This window comes from Amyelois transitella, chromosome 14 (assembly GCF_032362555.1).
Source record: "Amyelois transitella isolate CPQ chromosome 14, ilAmyTran1.1, whole genome shotgun sequence".
NCBI classification, from domain to species: domain Eukaryota; kingdom Metazoa; phylum Arthropoda; class Insecta; order Lepidoptera; family Pyralidae; genus Amyelois; species Amyelois transitella.
In genome coordinates, this window is record NC_083517.1 from 4,647,301 (window position 1) to 4,667,998 (window position 20,698).

General features: G+C 35.9%; 2 protein-coding genes across 2 annotated transcripts; one reads left to right on the plus strand and one right to left on the minus strand.

Moving 5' to 3' along the window:
* Positions 1-41: 41 nt before the first annotated feature.
* LOC106139725 (phosphopentomutase) lies at positions 42-12,021 on the minus strand. The gene is made up of 12 exons (XM_060947889.1): positions 11,729-12,021; positions 10,797-10,964; positions 10,295-10,386; positions 7,228-7,473; positions 6,238-6,460; positions 5,525-5,709; positions 4,781-4,977; positions 4,010-4,131; positions 3,203-3,379; positions 2,286-2,382; positions 1,526-1,679; positions 42-1,182 (listed from the first exon to the last, which is right to left on the minus strand). Exons 1-12 carry the CDS (start codon positions 11,795-11,797, stop codon positions 1,089-1,091), a joined length of 1,824 nt encoding a protein of 607 aa, XP_060803872.1. The 5' UTR covers positions 11,798-12,021; the 3' UTR covers positions 42-1,088.
* Positions 12,022-16,944: 4,923 nt separating this feature from the next.
* On the plus strand, positions 16,945-19,993 carry LOC106139719 (acylphosphatase-1). Its single transcript, XM_013341215.2, has 3 exons — positions 16,945-17,250; positions 18,900-19,026; positions 19,571-19,993. The coding sequence occupies exons 1-3, from the start codon at positions 17,178-17,180 to the stop codon at positions 19,683-19,685; spliced, it is 315 nt and encodes a 104-aa protein (XP_013196669.2). The 5' UTR covers positions 16,945-17,177; the 3' UTR covers positions 19,686-19,993.
* The last annotated feature ends 705 nt before the right edge of the window (positions 19,994-20,698 follow it).

The following is a 20,698-nucleotide window of genomic DNA, read 5'->3' on the forward strand; positions in this document are numbered from 1 at the left end:
TGAAACAATACTTTCAATTTTAATATATTTATTGTTATCAATGAATCTACATTATCTATAATAATTTATTGTAACTCGGTTTCATTTAACTCTAGTTTTAATCAAAATCTCTTTGGAATGTTAATCACAATACATAAGTACACTGGATATAAGGCAGGCATATACCTAAGTAATATATTTAAGTGCCAAAAATACATGTAATCACACTGGGTGTAGCAGTGCCCTACCCGTGGATTTTTAAATTATTTTAACCTACATACAAGATTTCTCAGTTTTAATTTATCGAAAAAATAAAATGTCAAGATTGAATCTAACCATACGCTAGTGTCCTATAAGAAGCAATTTACACACACAATTAAAGACATTGTTAAAAAGGACTTTATAAGATAATGTTCTGTATACAACAGAATCAGACCTTAAATAAGGTCGAAATTTTAGATATTCACGTCATTTTCTAGCAACTATCACAATGTTCCACGATTTTTCAATTGAACTAAGTAGGTACTTATCACAGTCTGGAATGCGATTCATAATTCTTTGGTCCTCCCATGTTGTCTTATGTTGTTCTGCTACAAACTTTATACAATGGTGAATTTAATTATTTTCCTTCTTTGAGGCGCCCAAATAAGAGAAACTGATAAGCAAATCTAACGACTGCACATAATCAATTTATACAGTCATTACCGTTCCTTCATACGTTATAGTCAGGTTCATACGTTATACTATACACCAAGATAGATTTTATTAACCTATCTTTCTCTAAATATTAAGAAGGCAAAGTTGTTCGGTAGACTCACTCTACTACTCTTTAAACATTATATTTGTACTTAGTTTGTGCGCACAAATTAACGTAAAAATTATCTATTGACGTTTGTAGACGTAGAAAATAAAACCTAAATATTTACCGCGATAATTATAAGATTATTCAATGTCAAGCACCAAATAGTACGTCAATAGCGAACATTGACTTATATCTATAGCTATCTTACTCGTGCATATAAAATTTTGTCTCGCCCATATTTCGAAAGTGGTAATTTTTAAGAGCGAAAGGGACGAAAAGCTAATTGGCGCTACATTTAAAACTAGGTTTACCCAAGTAGACCATTTTCCTCGGGCTGAAGCAACTCGTTCACGAATTCTTGAACCATCTCTACTAATTTGGATTTCATTTTTTCTTGTTCACTGAAACAAAAATTGATAAATAAAGCTATCTTGTTCTCCTAAGAGCTGTTACGGCACGCAAAAAATTTAATGCTTTTGTCTTAATATGTAATGAGCAATTTTCTATAAACACAGAATTTTTAATACCTTAGATACGTTTTTCGAACATTTAATTAAAGGGAAAACTTTTATAAAATTAATTAATTTTATAAAAGTGAACCAATATGTTTTAAGTTATTCTGGAAATGGACAATGAAAGTTATAAAAGTAGGCATGGCACACTAGCTCCGTGTAGCTTTTGCTCAGTATCATTTCACTACTGTAGTACATGCTAACATCCGTTACAAGCAGTATCTACAGTTACCTTCTAGTGGAGGCCCGGCACACCAGCTCTGTGTAGTACTTGAGCTTGGGCTCTGTGCCGCTGGTGCGCACGGTGACCCGCAAGCCGTTGTCGCAGCGGAACATTATCATCTCGCCGCTGCTGTAATCCTGGTCAAGTCCAGTTCCTATTACGTCTGTGGGTACAAAATTTAACAGGTATAAGAGTAATAGGTACGAATGCCGTTATGCGAGTTCAAACATACAGATAGAAATTCTAAAACTAACATTTTTGGCTTCTGTTGGTCAATATCGAATTTTTGGCAATTATATTTTTCAAGTACAGACATCGGTCATTTACAATTTAATTATATGTATGGATAAAAATGAATGGATATAACCGCGTATACGGACGATGGTACATAAAGTTACCTAAGTATAACTATGGATAGAATATCAAAGACAAAAAACTGGTACCCGCAAGCGCTTTCACAATAAGCTGCTACGAATACTTGTCTTCTATTGGAATACTTCTACTTATCTTCTTGGGTTGGCTTGGTATCGTAGTTTTTCCTCTTAACACTTTTGTCATGCCTAAGATTAGCATTATAAGTTGCAACAGTGCACTATTGTCAAATCACCTGAATATTTCTCAATATTTGGTGTTGCAACGCAGTTAAAGTGCAGAATTAACGCCCTCATAAAGCTTGGAACTAACGGTCTTATTGATAGGACTGTTACTGCCGTATTTCTGGTCAAGATTTAAATTCAAATAAACGCAAAATTTAATTTTCAGTACTTACTGAGATGTGTTTCTCTATCAACATTCTCTGGGACTTTGACGCCCGTTGTGAAGTCGTTGATGTATGAAATATTGCAGGATCCAACTTTTTTGGGGTACTGATAACATGGAAAAAAGTAATATAAGTTAATACAGGGACATGACTTTGTAAAAAATCATCAATCAAGTGACGATCGAATAAAAAATCGGAATAAGTCTTATATTTATTTGAATTCGAAGGCTGGGATAAATTCATATTTACATTTATGCAATAGTATGTCATCAATACAACAGAATTCATTCGTGTCAGATATTTTCTAATGTTTTAGTACTGAAGTGTGTTCAAATTATTGGATACATATCACATGGCGACTTCACTCCCGTCACATACCATCTATCAAATATAGCGAAGAAATAGACGCGTTGAGCCAGGATACAATATATCAATAGCAACGAAGAGTCTAAATCGCGCAAGCATTGATTTCACGGATTGGAGCATAGATACAACCTCCGACACAACATCGTCGGAGGCGCGGTTCCCCAGGCATAAATAACACCTAGCCTGGCGGAAGAGCTTCCCTTTGTGGCGGTCGAACCCCAATCATCGGTCCCGCTTCAAATATATTCGCATCAAACGCGTTTGATTTAGCGTCTTCCCCCCACTTTCAATGCCCTTTTCATCATTTATCTCTACAAACTAACCTGACTCAGTCCATTATAGTTCTTAATTGTTCTAGGTCAAGTGGTCAGATCATCATGTCGGTTTATAAGACCAGACAAACACTTACTTGGCCTACTCCATCACAGTCCTGATCCTCCTGAATATCTTTTGAACGGTGGGCGCGGATCGTGGCAGATATAGTGCGCGTTGTGAGTCACGTGGTACCCGTACTTTCGGTGCAGATCTTCAACTGCCTATAAGACCAGACATACACTTACTTGGCCTACTCCATCATAGTTTCTGAATCTCCTGAATATCTTCTGAATAGTGGGCGGGTCGTGGCAGATGTAGTACGCGTTGTGAGTCACGTGGTACCCGTACTGTCGGTACAGATCATCCAACTGATCCAAAAGTGAAGAACCTTTGCTATACAGATGCGATGCTAATGATGCCACCTGAATTGAAAATAAATGTACAAAAATCGTTTGTTAGGTGAAATTCTTACAACATTGAAAATGATTCGAAACGTCCGAGATAAAGGCACATTACGTGCGCGTTTTCATACCTGCTTTATTTATAAAAATAAATTAAACGCGAAAGTTAAAAATCAACATAGTTTCATTTTCACTTAGAAAGAATACATTCAATTTACCAAAGTGCCGTGTGGTTCCCAGCCCACTTCATTACTTTGCCTTTGATGGCACAAAGGCGGCTTAGGAAAAGGAAACTTGTGATTCTTCTTTTAGGCGATAGGCTAACAACCTGTCGCTATTCTATGATTAAGCCATACAGCTGACTATGGCCTTTCAGTCTTTTCAACTCTGTTGGCTCTATCTACCCCGCAAAGGATAAAGACGTGTTTATATGATTCGGATTTTCATGAAATTTTGCCAATTTAGGGAAACCATTTAATTATCTTTTAATTAGTTTTTGCTTTTGGTGAACCTTGTGCCGCAGAAGCGTTTCTTTCTCGGAGTGATATGTCATTCATGTTCAGATAAAAAGTTGTTGTATTATTTCTGTTGGCTTTGTTTACCCCGTAAGGGATAAAGACGTGATTATATGTGTGTGAGTTTCATAATGACCTGTACGGCAGCCGAAACACCGTCCTTGTCAGGCAACCGCGCGCTGCACATGTAGCCGATGGCCTCCTCGAACGCGAACAACGGCAACTTGTCTTGCTGCAGCAGCAAAAGAGATGTGTTGCCTGGAAATCATTCCAACTATATTAATCTTCTTGAAATACAAAATAGAATAGATTTATTTTGAAAATTGCATATCACTTATTGACGTGACATCCAAAGTGAATGTGTAGAAGAAGTCCCCAGACGTCAATTCACAAATATAGATCTCTTAAAATTTGAATCGTGGACCATCCAGGAAAAGCTATAGTTTCCGTGTGATTTGCGAGAAACTTGTATTTTTTAGTAGGTGGCGTTTAATTCGTTTATATTTCTAGGTGTTAATTTCGTCGCTTTTTGTAGATGAGGTCAAATTCGCCGCTTTTTGTAGACGGCGCTAAATGCATACGGGCGAAGCTGTGGGTAAAAGCTAGTACCTTATATTGAAGTTTTTCAAAAGGGCCTAGAAAATGGTGTTGAAATTTTACATGTTACACACAGGCGGAATTTTTTTATAATGGTGGAGCCGCGGACGTATGTATATAATACATGCATAGAGGAAGATCGTTAAAGACTTTGGACAAGGATTACCCAGCAAGTTGAGAACCAGTCAAGGTTTCTTTTAGCTTTCTTCTTAAATCTATTTGTTTTTTGTTCTTTCTCTGTCACGCTCGTGCTTCTCATTCACTCACACTTCTTCTTCCTGTCATCCTATATGTATGGAAGTAGACTGACCCATCCATTTGAACCCGGTGAGCGTCTCCACAAACTGTCCCCTGCCCTTGACGATGCTCCGCAGCATGCTGGAGCTGACGATGCTGGCGATCACATACACGTCATCGTCCGTCCCTCTCTGCGAGTGCTGCTCTAACATCCACCACCCTAAAAGAGCACCCATTTCGTTGCCCGTGAATACTTTCCATTGTTTAGATCTGTAAGTTAATAACGAACACATATAAGAAGTCTACATACATACATACATACATAAAATCACGCTTCTTTCCCGAAGGGGTAGGCAGAGACTACCTCTTTCCCCTTGCCACGATCCCTGCATACCTCCTTTGCTTCATCCACATTCATAACTCTCTTCATGCAAGCTCCGCAGTTTCGGGTACTTTTGACCTGACCCTTTACCAGGACGTCCTTAATTTGATCAAGATGCGTTCGTCTAGGTCTTCCCACTCCGACCTTTCCCTCCACACTCTCCATGTATATCTGATTAGTCAACCTGTCTACATATCACGTCTATATATATAGTATAGTCACGTCTATATCCCTTGCGGGATAAACAGAGCCAACAGTCTTGAAGAGACTGATAGGCCACGTCCAAGTATTTGGCTCAATGATAAAATTGAGATTCAAATAGTGACAAGTTGCTAGCCCATCGCCTACAAGAGGAATCCCAGGTTTATTATTAGTCGATCTCTAATTATTCCAATCCTACATTATTATGATTTCTATGGTAAGAATGCAACTTACGCCTTATCGTACTCAGCGACAGCCAGCCTATCCGCATCAGGATCATTGACAAGTACCAATTTGGTTCCAGTCTCCTCGGCCAACCTTTTGCTCAGTTCCAAACATTCTGGCTCTTCAGGATTAGGGAACTTCACTGTTGGGAAATCAGGATTTGGATCTTGCTGTTGCGGCACACTTATTGGTGGCTATAAAATAAAGAAGGAAAATAACTATTAGTTGGGATAAAATCAGTTATCCAGTTACTATACTCGTACTAGAAATAATCGATTTGGGTAATTTGAAGCAAGTTATGGGTAAATAACTAAGTGTTTGTTTGTTTGTGTGTGCCGTGTGGATCCATATGCCGTGTGGATGTGCTCCAATACAAAAATAATAGGACCACTCCATTTCTTTCCTATGGTTGTCGTAAAAGGCGACTAAGGGATAGGTTTACAAACTTGTGTTTCTTTTTTAGGCGATGGGCTAGCAACCCGTCACTATTTGAATCTCAATTCCATCATAAAGCCAAACAGCTGAACATGGCCTATCAGTCTTTTCAAGACTGTACTACTGTACTGACTACCCCGCAAGGGATATAGACGTGATTATATATGTATGTATGTATAGTGTTTAGTTTTTTTGTAAATATTTCTCATTAATGGTGCCGGTTTCATATATTAATAATGTATGGTTTTTAATGAAAATCGTTAAAGCAAATAGCTTGGATTAATCACCTTTAAATTAGCTGCTTTGAAAGCTTTCACAATATATTCATGTCCGACTCCGTGCATAGCGCTGTACACAGTGTCAATGGCGGCCATTTTGTTTTGTTCGAGAATTTTCTGCTGCAATGATTCGCGGATGTACTGCATGTACTTAGTGGTTACTTCCTGGAGGCAATCGGTCACCAGTGGGTGGGTTCGAATTCCATCGATGTCCCAGTGCTCGTCTGGTATGCTGAAATACAAAATTATATTTATATTATATTTAAATAAATGTATCTTTGTATATTATATTTAAATATTTCACCATTTTTATTTTCGAATTAAGATTATAAATGTTTGTTTGAATATGTATGTTGTTATGTTTCCATACTATATTTTGACTGAAAGGGTCAGTCAAATATATCCTTCACTGAAGATCTTGCATGAAGAGAGTTAAATAAGTTTTTTCAAGACTGTGGGCCCTGTCCTCTCCGCAAGAGATATAGAAGTAACTACATGTATGGTCGCCTGGCCTTCCGAGAAACAAGTTCGATTTTATGTATGTTTTTCCTCACCATATACCTAAGACCATCGTTTGCATTAAAGGTATAGAGTAGGTACTCCTAACATTTGGCGAAGAGGAAAATGGATCAGTTGTGAGCAAAAACTACGTTATGGCCTTTAGAATGCAGCGATGTGAAACAATGCGGATGCTTTGTCAGTTTGAGCGACATTTAATTCGACTACGCATCACTGACTCATCTCCGACCTTGTCTCAAACTGTTGAGGCTTTTTTGTAAAGAATTGCATGTTAGTTTGAAATAAGGTAATTAGGAAGTTGGCCTCTCCGGTAGTGGTTAGGTGATTTCTACGAGACAAAAAATATTAAGGTTTCGCCAAAATACAAATGCTAATTGTTTATATTACCGCTTCACAATTCCTCTAGTTAATAACAGTCTATAGCTGTGCGTTACTGTGTGTTTTGTAACAATATGAATATGTCATTAAATAAATACTAACTCCAAGCATCGCAATATCTCTTCCAGAACAAGATCGTCATGCGGCGAGATGATTTGTGATCCGTTCCCCCAATAGACTTTATATCCATTGTCTTCCTTAGGATTGTGAGACGCGGTGACCATAACACCTGCGCACGCGTCGTACAGAACCGTTCCAAACGACACAAGCGGCGTGTGGCACTCTGAAGAGAACAGATGTACAGGAATAGCCGCAGACACGAACACTTTCGCCGTAAGTTCTGCAAATCTGAAATTAATATTCTTTTTTATTTGACGCTATGGTGCACGGTTGACAGGTAAAATGTCCTTGCTAGGCTTAAAGATTAGTTTTAAGTAATTTATTGGACGTCAACCAATGTTGTGGAACCAAAAAATATGCCAATTAGACATTAAATGATGTTGGAATGTAATAATAATTAATAAAATTTTTCGATAAATGATAAATTTGATATATTGGATGCACGCTGTCAGTCAGCCAATCAGCATGTTGATTTGCACTTTATTGTGCCACTTTACGCCTAATTTGCGCGAGTGGTGAGACAATTGAACCTGGCGAGAGGGTGCGAAAGTCCATTCTGTAATAATCAATAATTTACTTGGTAGGTACTACCTGCTACTTAGCCCGCCTTAAATTTGTATAAAGAACTTATTATGTTATTTCAGTATTTTTCATCATTATACTTATATTATAAAGTAATGTATGCGCTAATCTCGGAAAGTTGCGGACGGATTAAGTTTCTGTTTGAAATGTTAAAAATAGGGCTTTCTGGGGATATTTATATCTATAAAACATCCCGAGCGAAGCCGGGGCAGGACGCTAGTGAAATATTTAGCAAATATTCATCAAAATCCGTTACATACGTAGGCTTTGCGTGAAAGAGTAACAAAAACACACACACATACTTACATATGTATAAGAAGGTTATTTAAAACTGACGCAAAATCCCTTATAAATAGAAATCTTAACGGCTACGAAAATACGTGCTAAAAATGTCACATAATTCTCTCTGTGAGCAATAATCTATACATATAATAAAATAGTAAAAATATTTTGCCTGTACATTTAGTATTTTTGACTGAAATGGATAGAGGGACACTTAGAATGAATAATAGAAAGCAAAAATATTTTTTTTAATTTCTTGTCCGTCTGTCTGTATGTATGATCACGATTATCTCAGAAATTACTTAACCGATTTACTTCAAACTTTCACCAGTTGCTTTAACTCAGAAGAACATTTAAAGTTTGTTTCATCAAAATCGGTTCACTAAAAAAAAGTTATCGACATTTGAATGAACTCAAGGCATGAGTTTGCCTGCGAATAAGTTACGAAATTTAAAATTCAAAGTCATTTATTTTGTCTGTCTGTTTTGTTATATAACTGAAAGGCGACTAAGGGATAGGCTTACAAACTTGGGATTCTTTTTTAGGCGATGGGCGAGCAACATATCACTATTTGAATCTCAATTCTTTCATTAAGCCAAATAGCTGAACGTGGCCATTCACTCTTTTCAAGCCTGTTAGCTCTGTCTATCCTGCAAGGGATATAGACGTGACCATATGTATGTAGTCTACTTTAATTTCGACACCACCGCAACGGCCTCGATGGTCCATTGGTTAGCGCGTGAGACTGTGAAGTTGGCGGTCCAAGTTCGAGTCCCAACAAAAACAAGATTTTATTTTTTATTGAAAATATTTTTTTTTTTGTGTTATTTGAGTATTTTATTTCAAAAAATACTACATATAATAAAACGGTAAAATATTTTGTCTGTACATTTAATATTTTGACTGAAACGGATAGAGATTTTTTTTACATTTTTTGTCTGCCTGTCTGTATCTGACTGTATGACTAAGATTGAACTCGAACTTCACGCAGACGAAGTCGCGGGCAACAGCTAGTACTGTTAATGAAATATTATTACAATAATCTTGATATAAGTATTTCCTTTATAAGTAGTCACAATAAATATCGTAGTTTTATCTACACAAACTTATCTCCCATGAAAACAATAATGTAATGGGTTAATAATGTTTCGTAACCACTGCTTCAAGCTATGATTAGACTGACCCCCGAGTGAGTTAGTGATAAGGCCCGCCGATAACGATTGGATATTCAAGTTAAATGGTAAACTGGGGAAACCTTTGTTGTATTACATCTAAATCCTTATAAAGATTAAAAAAAAAACAAATTACGGCATTCTTATAATTGCACTTTACACATATAATCATGTATTTATCCCTTACGAGAGATAGATAGAGCTAAAAGTCTTAAAAGTCTGTAAGGTTCAGTTGTATGGCTTAATAATAGAATTACTACTAATGTATTTTTATTACATAATGAGATAAGATCATATTGCCACATATGAAGCCACTGACATTCACCCACCAGAGAAAATAATCCCTTCTTTTTCGCGTTTGGAAATAATCCAAGTGAGCAAAGCATGTGGCAACAGTTACTTAGAGAATAAGAGATAAAGGATAGTCATTTATGAGGATAATATGATTGAATGTGAATTCAATATTGTATTATAAAATTCCATGGAAAATACCGCTATAGTTGCAATACATCTGAACACTAGGTATGTGTTCAGATGTATTGCAACTATAGCGGTAAAAGATAGATATTAAAGAAATAATTTGTTTCAAAACTATTTAATGAAATTGTTAGAATAAATGTTCCTTCCCATTCATAAGAAACTATAACATGATCATGTTTGTAACTTATTTCGTAAAAAACACGTTTGCTGTATGGACACAGCCTGGTGACAGACAGACAGCGGAGGCTTAGAAATAAGGACAATTTTAAACCTTTAAGGTGTGAAACCCTTTAAATGATAAATTTATAAAGATCTCCTAAGACAGACAAAAATTTTAATAGGCTGAATTAAACAAAAGTAGAATCCAAAAAGGCTTGATACATCTTTTGCATATAAAGCTTTTGCATACTAGGAACTTGGGAAGTTTGCTTCAGTTGAAATTTCAAACACTTATCAAGATTAATTTGGATAGTTCCCATTAGAGCCCAACCACAGGCAAAAGCTAATATGCAAAAAAATCTGTAAATACCAACCTCTTGCTATTGTACCGGCCGTCAAAGCCAACAACAACACCATGATCCAGTTTGCTTTGGCTGCACACCTCTTTTAGATAAGAACATAAACCCTGAAAAAGAAGTTTTTATGGAAAATTCTGATAATAAAAGACAAAAGTTTATGACGAGTCCTATCTTAAGAAAAATAGTTAGGTATTAATGTAAAATTTCAGATAGAAAATTCACATACAACATAAATTAGCATAATAGGCATTACAAGCCAAATAGTATGACCTTGAAATGCAAACATCTCTATTAAATGTTAATGTTTTTTTCCATATTTGTATAAAAGTTTGAAGTATTTATGTAATGTAAATTGTTTTATTTCAAGGCATTCTATGATATAATCTTGCAATTTTCTCAAAGACTTCTGTGGTTATGAAACTTATCTTAAATTCTATCTAGATATTATATAACTGAAGTGCATTAGACCACAATGGTTTTAAAAACTTTTTTCTATGTAAGGTACAGGTTTCCTCACCTGGGCTGTCTGAAGAATAACAACATCATTCATACACATGTAACCTGCCCCCATGCGGCCACGGAGACCTGCTGTGCCAAACTTCTGTCTGTGGAGCATTGTCTTTCTGAGCTTGTCCCATTGTTCATTCAGTATGTCTTCTTCTACCTCCTGACGTGTTTTTGAGTTCTAGAACATTGTGCAAATAACAAATTTAATCAAATTAAAAAAATATAATTTGAAAGGTGTGCCTTCATTACAAACATTACTCTTTAGTTCTTATAAACTTGTTTTTTTCATCAAATTGGTACCAATATTAATATTGAATGAAGTCTTAGGTTTCTCAGTAATAAAGAACAAAAAATATTTAACTAAAGTTTTTTTACTTTTATTTCAAAAAACAAACAAAAACATTCCATACCGAATAGCTCATGGTTTGTCGTTTTTTATGTTAACTGACTAATCATAGTACATTTTACCTTGGCTACTTCTAATTTAATTGATATGACATGATGACATACAGGCACTTAGACTGCGAATTATTAATTTAGAATGTCACAAGTTATAAGAGATCCTTGAAATTAGTGGCACTTGCGGTATCAAATATGGACCATGGACCACACTTTATACCTCTTGACTTTTTAGGTTTAATCACCCTGTTATAACATTTTTAAAGAGATTGTGTCTAATTAACTTGAATAGGGGAAAAGGAAATTTCTTAATAGATTTTAGAGTCATACTTATCATCATATATTTGTAATTATCATTTCTGTTTTAATTCATTAAATATTTTATTTAGGTACCTATCTACCACAGTTGAAGTAGAAAGAAAACCTTAGTTTACAGTTCTCATTCAGACTTTTAGGGAAGCTGAAGCTATGGGTGTAAGTAGTGAAGAAAGTAAGGGGTATGTGAGGACAGTACCAAAAGTAAAGTTACAATAAACTGCCAACCTTGTCACGTTCAAGCCAACCGTTGACTACGCTATCCAATTTATGATCACCACTTTTACATACAGACATTTTGGAGTAGAGTTTGTATAAATTGTGATTATATTTTTTAAACTTCGATTTAACTTCTTAGGCTGAGATTTACAAAATTTAATTTTCTTTTTTATCAGACCATTAAAAAGTCCTCTCCTCTCTATAATTTTAAATATTTATTACTGCGATCGCACAACACAAGAAGCAACTTCGAATTCGAATATTTTGTGGATTGTATTTGTGTCATCCATCTATCATTTATCATCTGTCAGTATGTCAGTTTCAGTTTCGATCAAAATCAAACAGACATTGACAGATATCAATCTGACACAACTAGCAATACTGACAATGACAAACAAATGAGTTTATGTTGTTATTGTTTTTGTTTACAAGCAAAAGAGTGGACTCCCGTGTCGCCTGATAAAAAAATTACTTCTCTAAGCCAAATACCTACTAGATATCATCAAATCGGTCTATTATGTAGTTTTTTAAGATGATCATACAAAAGGAATTGGTTTAAAGGAGTCTGAAACGGGAAACGCCTATCGGCTAACGGCCAAGGAACGAATAAATACGAATCGCCCCTTTTCATTACGGGAATAAAGTAGGTTATTCGAAATTTGCTTAATCATACAACTGGTGTAAATACATATACATACCTGTATAAGGTAGCGGAGTTCAGTCAGTTCAGACGTCGCTTTGGGTAAAACCTGATCTGACCCACTCGCAGATCTGGGTCGTAGGTGGACACCGGAACCCTACCTAGAGCGGTAAGGCCCGTGACCGAGACTACCGCAAGAAGGATGGAGATGATATGGAAATGGTAATTTTGTGGAACTATGTAAATTCTGTGCAAATAAAATACGAAAATATCAATTATTGTTATTAAATCATGCACGCAAGCAATTAGCAGGCATAGCGGGTAATTTATGTCTGTCTATAGCATAATTTTATAAAGAGAAATTTTTGAATGTAACGAAAACGAAATTTGTCACAGAACAATTTTGACGAAATAACTTTATGAATAGCAAAGGTTAGGTACCTACTTTAATTCTGGAAATTAGGTACGCATATAAGCTAGTAGGTATTGAATAAAATTAAACGAAGATGGAGCGATATAAAATAATTATTGAATTTAAAAGCTTCCATGTTGTTCTGTAAAAAAAATCGTGGTGTGTGTCAGCATTTCCCGTGCGGATTGCAAAAGTTTGTAAACACTTCATTGCACAAAATACATAATACAATACAGTACCTAACTGTAATAACAAAATAAGTACAATGGCGGACTTATCCCATTTTGGGATTTCTTCCAGTCAAGACAAAGGCTAATAAACTTCTATTAGCGATAGGCTATAGATATAAGTAGGTTAAGGTACATATATATCTACTTCTATATGAATCTCAAATCACAGCTGTTTGTAGTCTTTTCAAGACTTCTTCTTTCTCCTGGAAAGCCAGGAATCAATCGATCGCCGTATTGGATCGATCATGGTTACACGTCCAGTTGCCTGAATGTGCACGTTTCCTCACGATATTTTTCCGGACATTAGAGTAAGAGCATCGATTAGCATTTTTTATTTATTAACACATGGTACATGACCGAGGTCGGATTTGTACCTTCCTGTACCTGACGCATTTTAACTCCAGAAATTCCAGATCTATAATCTTAAGATCGAGATTTAAGTTCTTAATTTAAAATATATCAATTATTTTCTCCAATTTTTTTGTGTCATCATCAGTTAACGTGTCTCCATTTAACAGTACAGACGTTCGTATAATTAACTATCATGGACACAAAGCTATATAAGAACCAAGAATTATTGTAAAAGTATTTGGAAAGGTAAATATTTGTAGTAATAAGTACTAGGTATCTATAGAAAAGTACGTACCTAGGGAGGTAACCACTACTCGCAATATAACTTTATTTCTTACGAAAATTTTGTCACATACATTGTTTATATTGACGTAACAAGTGGTAACAAAGACCTACTATATATATATCTGTATGCGACAGCCATTAAACATTTAAAAATTAATTTTCTTAAATAAATATAAATATTTTAAGTTCATGTATGTATACCTAATACCTTCACCTACATTCCTGGTGGGCGCTTGATTAGGAAACATTTTTTCAATCAGAGTCCAATCATATAATTTGTAATTGGTCGACGGAACCGACCACTACAACCTCGATGATCTTCCTTCGTTTATATCCGTCCGTTACAACCACAGTTACAACTATACAACATTATTAGTTAATAACTAATTTATTTTTAAGGAAATGTAAAGAAGCCGTCTTATTTTTGTGTGGTTACCGACACTACAGGATCAATCTTATATCTCTCCCATGAATGTCGAAAGAGTTCTGTAGGTAGGGGAAGGTGGGGCTATTTCGTACGCGGGGTAGATTCGTTCACCAGCTATATTTATACTAAAGAATAAGAGCGCATACAGACGAACGGCATGGTGTCGACGGCAGGGTACCACCGCAGCCGTCGACGTGTCGGCGGCAGCAGTCAATACGTCGACGGCTGCCGCCGATAGGCGGCAACAGCTGCCGTTGACAGGCGACGTTTGCAGTATTAGAATGCCGCGTACTAGTAGTCGTGGTATAGGAGCCAGTTGCAAAATGGATTCCGAGGAAGAAACACTGTTATTGCTTTTACTCCGCCGCCGTCGCCGACAACAACGAAAAAGAAAGATACGTTCAGTGTGGGTTGAAGAAATATTAATGTATAGAGAACAAGAGGGAGATTTTTATACACTCTATCCACGTTTACGAGAGAACGAAAAAAAATTTTTCAATTACTTTCGTATGTCAATCTTGAAAGCCTCAATATCTCGCCAAGACACCGTGATGCGGAAAAGTATACCAGCTGAGCAAAGACTCGCCATGACATTAAGGTAGCTCATTTTGTGGATGCGTGACGCTTGCGCACTCTCCGTCTATTTGCAGTCGACTGACAAAATGGCGGACGAAACACGCAAGAACCGCAAACATCGCCACCTGTCGGCGGCAGCCGTCGACGTATTGACTGCTGCCGCCGACGCGTCGTCGGCTGCCGTCGACAGATGGCGACGGCTGAAGTAGACTCTGACGTTTACAACTTGCAGTTCGTCTGTATGAACCCTTACGCTAGAGACTCCATCTTTGTGTGCGAAGTACGCACCCGTGCAGAGGCGCGGCGCGCGGGGTGAAGAGGCAGTGCGAGCGACGCGGCCGCTGGGACTGGACACTACGTGTTTTTCGTCACCGTAAGTATTTATTTTACAGTAAATTAAACTCCTTTATCTCTTGTAATAACTATACCAATGGTTTTGTTATTTGTTATATTCACTGGAGATGTATCAGTTTTAAGTGTTTCTCATCCGTTTTACTGTCATCTTAACGGTTTTCTTTCTAGTTTATAAAATGTGACTTGCATATTGGTTGGGGTACATTCGTTCACTAACACAAGGGGCACATTCGTACTGTACGAATGTACCCCTAATGACATCTTAATCTGATTTACTAGATTTTCATAATTACTTTGTTTCAGATGGTTCGTAACTACAAAAGAAAGAATACCAGGAGTGCTATAGTGAATGAAGGGGACATGGCATCAGCAATTAAAGGGGTACTAAACGAAAAATTATCTATCAGGAAGTCTGCAGATAAATATAATGTAAAGCCATCAACACTTGAAAGTCGTCTTAAAAACATCCGCAAATTCAAATCTGCCGAAAGTGCTGAACCTACTACACCAAAACAATCGTTTGACTCAAAGTATACTGCCAATCAGGTTTTTACCAAACAAGAAGAAGACATGCTTAATGACTATATTAAGATCAGTTCTAAGAGGCACTATGGTTTAACGCTTGAACAAATTAGGAAACTTGCCTACCAATTCGCTAAATTTAATAATTTTCGATATCCACCTAGCTGGGATGAAAACAAAAAGGCCGGTAAAGATTGGTTGGCCTGCTATCGTAAACGAAACACTAATTTGAGTTTAAAGCCGAAAATACAAGTGCAGCTAGATCATTTGGATTTAATAAGACAGCGGTTGGCGAATTCTTTGGAAACTTAGAAAATGTCTTACAAAAACACAAATTTACTGGCAAATTCTGCTGCTACAGCGAGGACAGCTAGTATTTTCAACTTTGGAAAAGATTTTTCTAGATATAATATCCAATAGAGTTGGAGTAAATTAAGATAAAATTGTTTATTTTCATAATTTGATACTTTGAGATGATTATTTTCTTTTTTGACGAAAGATCGTTAAGTTTTTTGTATTTTGATAAGTTTTTTTATTTTTTGAAAAGTTTTGGCTAGATTAGGATATCATGTTAAGTATCATATCAATGATGGCATAGAAGAGTTTATTATTTCATATTTTATAATACGGAAAAAGTTCCTATGTGTCGTTTTTAGATTTATAGTTTTGAATTTGATTTTGAGACTGATTACTGTAACGTCATTTTTCGTAATTGATCTCAGAGAATAAATACAATTATTTCAAAATATGGCTATGATTGTTGACTAAGTACCTAGGTAGATTTAAAGTCAATAAAGTATTATTTTTGCATAATTTTTGGGTATTATTTTACTTTGTACGAATGTTCCCCACTGCGCATGAATGTGCCCCACTATATGTTCGAATGTGCCCCACGTGTGGGGTAAATTCGCACAATTTCCATCTTTAGGTAAATAGCTTATAAATCTGAAGTACTTCTTTATACTCCAAAAGCAATTATCTAGTTTTAAAGTCAAATATACCACCTTTCCATTGACGTCTCTGTTTATTTTGAAAAAGATTTACTTCCGTTTTTATACCCCGATAAGTGAAATGTGTACGAAGTAGCCCCACCTTCCCCTACAGATTGAGTACTGAGTATTTTCATTTCTTACACATACATATTCTATGCGTCAGTGGTCATTTTGTTAAAAATTTATGATATTATGCATCGGTCTAAATCCTACCACGGCAATTCTATTAATGGTTTTTGTACTTATATACATTCCAATACTCTTTCTTGGTGCGGGAAAATACGGTAAGGAACTTGAACATTTAGGAAACTGGATCTCTATATAGGTTTCGCTAAGTTGCGGTGGTCATAACATTAAGTAAGCATTTTCAATCGTAAGCTGATAAAGCAAGCAAATCTAAAGTTGGAGTTGATTGTGGATAAAACAATCACTGAAGTGAGTACATTGCACTTGGCAACGAAAATACTTCCGTATCTTTGATGCCGATCGTGAATATACGATCACTTTCATATAATCGATCACCATAAACTACACTCTGTATTAAAAATAAAACTGGCGAACATATCGTAACATTGGCATTAGTCTATCGGCAGGCGTCCAAGAGTTTCCTTCGGTGTGGTTTGAGCATTGTGAAATTTCAAGTGGAAGTAGACCTTATAAATAGTAGTAATGGACTCTCAACAAGAACCTAATGTTAATGAGTTGTTGTCTGTGGAATTTGAAGTTTATGGCCAAGTGCAAGGTTTGTTCTGACTCCATTATTATATGTTCTTATCTTTGCATGTTCCAAAACGCACCTGCAGTTCAATCCTGCTAAAGCCTGAGATCGGTGTACCTAACGACTTGTGTAGGGACATTTTGTAAAAAAAAGTTGAATCGATCATGTAACGAACCTATAAAATACAGTAACGATGCGATCAAAGAACTGCAACCCTGATCTAATAACGGGAAATGGACCTAAGTATACTTATTTAGAGCTGAATGACACACAACAAAACTATACTTATTCGAAAGCAATGAATTCACTTTATACATAGAACTATTAGAGAGAACAGATTTGGATGGATGAAACCTGCCTAACCACCGTCTCAGTCAAAGTCAATCATCTGTTCAAGTTATGCGGTGAGAAACAGTGCTGCGCGCCTCCAAAGACACAACAGTCAGAATAGTAGCTTATACATCAGAATAAAACAAAGGATACAACTAACACACCAGTAAAGCTATATGTTCCAAAAGTAGAATTCACAATTACATTTCACTTACATTCTTTACTTACTCACACATACATACTCATTTAGTTACTGAAGTATTTCATACATGCACAGTAGCTGTACTGTACTTATCTATTCAGCGTAAAAGCAAAAGGTCTTTTCAAGGATTCTATAGATCCGCAGATAAAAAAAATAATAGAATACGAGTAAATAAGTACCTAGTGTATAATTAGTGTTCCCAAACTTTAAGGGGTAACTTGAAACTTTTCTGAACATAACAATGAGTGTATTCTAGAATCATAAAAATAAAAGTTGCATGCATTGGTTACAAATGCTTTGCCAAAAGTTTTTTGTAATACATTTTGATGTAAGTAATTTTTAATTTAAGTATGACATGAAAAAAAACAAGAGTTAACTTCCCGCTCGCCATATAAAGATTGAAATGGGACTTGAGTATTTATTACCAATTTAAACATGGTCAACGTCAGTACTTGACTTGTATAACTTTTGACAGATGAATGAGTTCGATGAAGAAAGTCTTTAGTATTGATACTAATACTGCCAAACGCTGTAGTAAGTACATTATATTTAGCCGCGCCAATAACATGTAGGTCGATGTCAATAGATGCAAAATCAGCTAACACATGACTTTGTGGTACCATTGTAAACAATAGAAAAATTGTCGTAATTCTATGTAGGTACCTACTTTCAGACTGCTTTTGGTTTATATCACGACTTTATTCCTTAAGAGGAAAACAGGGCCAATAGTTTACTACCTTATCGTCTAAAAGTTTCGATTATTCTCAGTAGTCCCTCTAGCACTGTCCCCCGGGGTGACATCTGTTGAATTAACTTTTCAATCTCAAGAGAAACCGCTGGCAAACACTATGTTTATTTACTTCATTGCTTAATACCAGACCAGCATAGTTGCATTCTCAGCTATGCTTTGGACCATAGGGTCCGCTTTCCTATTTTTCTCTTTCCACTTTTTCCGGTCTACCGCGTCTTCTGTGTCTTATTTTAAGTACCAAATTTCTAATACGGCACCATGGTGCCAGCATTCCTGGCCCGATCATAGCGAAAAATTAAAATGCAAGTATAGCAGAAATATGCTGCCTTTCGTTGTAACAGATGTATAATTATTTAAATATAAGGTGATTCGGTTAAATTTTTTTCACAGGATGCTACTTTACGAAGTACTGCAAAGAGCTGGCAGAGCAGCTCGGCCTCGGCGGCTGGGTGAAGAATTCCAAAAAGGGTACCATTGTCGGCAAAATTCAGGGCAATAAAGCAGCCATGGATCACATGTAAGTTTAAGATTTTAAAAATAAATACATCAGCCATAACAGTCCATGATTAATGAAAGTATTTTTTACTTTTGAGGCCTACTTTAGGTTTTCACTATTAAGACTGTATTATATACCTACTTCTTATTTTATATACCTAATTAAGTAGCTTAATGAAAGTTTTTCGTAAGTGATTATCATATTTGCAGGATAGATTTCAGCACCTACTGTAAATTCCATGAAAGCTTACTGTTTATCGTCAGTTTTGGTATTGGAATTGATCCAAAAAATATTTGGCTTTAATCCAAATAAATAATTAATAATGATATCGGTCTACCACGAGTGTTGATATATTGTTATAAAATTATGATTAACTAGCTGATTTCCACGTGTTTGTGTAGTAAGGGTGGTTACTCTTCCCTGCAATAGTTTGACCACTCCTACATCGTGGTAATAGGCGCTCTAGGTCTAACAGCCTGGCCGTGGGGCTGTAACAATTTGGCCTGTTTGCGCCTTTCCTTGCCTCCCAATGAAAATGCCAAAATGAGTACTTATTTTATTCCAGGATCGACTGGCTGAGTACAACGGGCTCTCCTGGATGTAAGATCGAGAAGTGTGATCTGCTCAAAGTGGAGCACTTACTGCGATCAGATTACACTGACTTTAGCATACGGTTTTAATCCATTTGTTATACTTTGTAGCTTTAAGATGCTTTTATGGCCTTATTCATAAACTCGGTGGACACATTGCAATGTAAAATTTTAACAAAATGCTTGTTTCTTTTTTTTTTTTGAGTGATGATAATTTTAGTTTGTAGTCAGTGACATACCTACCTGCCGTTTTCTAAATAACTTTTATGTACAGGTAGGTAGTCTTGTTAATTTAACAATATCAATCTTGAAAATTCTTCTAATGTTAAGATGTACATCACTTTACTGATTAACTTACGTTATTTTTACATCTTAAATATGTTTTAATGGAGCACTCGAGACACTATTTTGTACATAACTAATATTAAATTAACGTTTATAAAATTATTGTTTTGTTTTCTTGCATAACATTTCTACTCATTTAAGTAACTTCTTTATCATGTGGCAAGATTTCTAAGGGCACATAGTTGGTCCAAATGTTTAAATGGAGTTATTATGCTGAAAATTTAATATCTATTTGATTTTATGAATACTTAAGACATAAACCTTAATTTTGGTGCAAACAATCGTCACTTCTAAGTCGTTAAAGTGGGTATGTAATTGTTATAATACATTAATTATAAACTAAGTATACAGATAAAGTGTCTGATTTATGAACGAACAATATTTACATACTGCGGTAGGTATGAATTTGTCTGTGTGTTGAATATGTCAACCTAACGACAATTTCTTCAACTGTGAATCTTTTTGCTCCTGACATTAATTCCGATTACATTCTCACTTCTCTGAAATTATATGGGGTAAGGTAGGTTTATGCCCGGGGTGGGCTTTTTGATCATTCTCTGTCTTATCATTACGAATATTATAATATTTCACTCTCAGATGTTGACGAGTCCTATTCTGAACGAGGTACTGTCAGCTGTTGTCTTCGACTTTCCCGAAGGCAAAAAGTCACTGACAAGTATTTAACATGGATGGTGACGACTACAAGGTGACAATCCTATGTTGAACGAGTCTCCCAAATCGTACCTCCAATCTTAGCC

Excerpts from the sequence above, each read along its gene's own strand:
- LOC106139725 (XM_060947889.1), bottom strand. The coding sequence starts at position 11,797 with ATGTCTGTATGTAAAAGTGGTGATCATAAATTGGATAGCGTAGTCAAC. Across the intron at positions 3,380-4,009 it reads GTGTTTCGGCTGCCGTACAG|GTGGCATCATTAGCATCGCA; the intron begins GTCATTATGAAA and ends TTTTCAATTCAG. Across the intron at positions 2,383-3,202 it reads ACTATGATGGAGTAGGCCAA|TACCCCAAAAAAGTTGGATC; the intron begins GTAAGTGTATGT and ends CCATGTTATCAG.
- LOC106139719 (XM_013341215.2), top strand. The coding sequence starts at position 17,178 with ATGGACTCTCAACAAGAACCTAATGTTAATGAGTTGTTGTCTGTGGAA. Across the intron at positions 17,251-18,899 it reads AGTTTATGGCCAAGTGCAAG|GATGCTACTTTACGAAGTAC; the intron begins GTTTGTTCTGAC and ends TTTTTTTCACAG. Across the intron at positions 19,027-19,570 it reads AAAGCAGCCATGGATCACAT|GATCGACTGGCTGAGTACAA; the intron begins GTAAGTTTAAGA and ends ATTTTATTCCAG.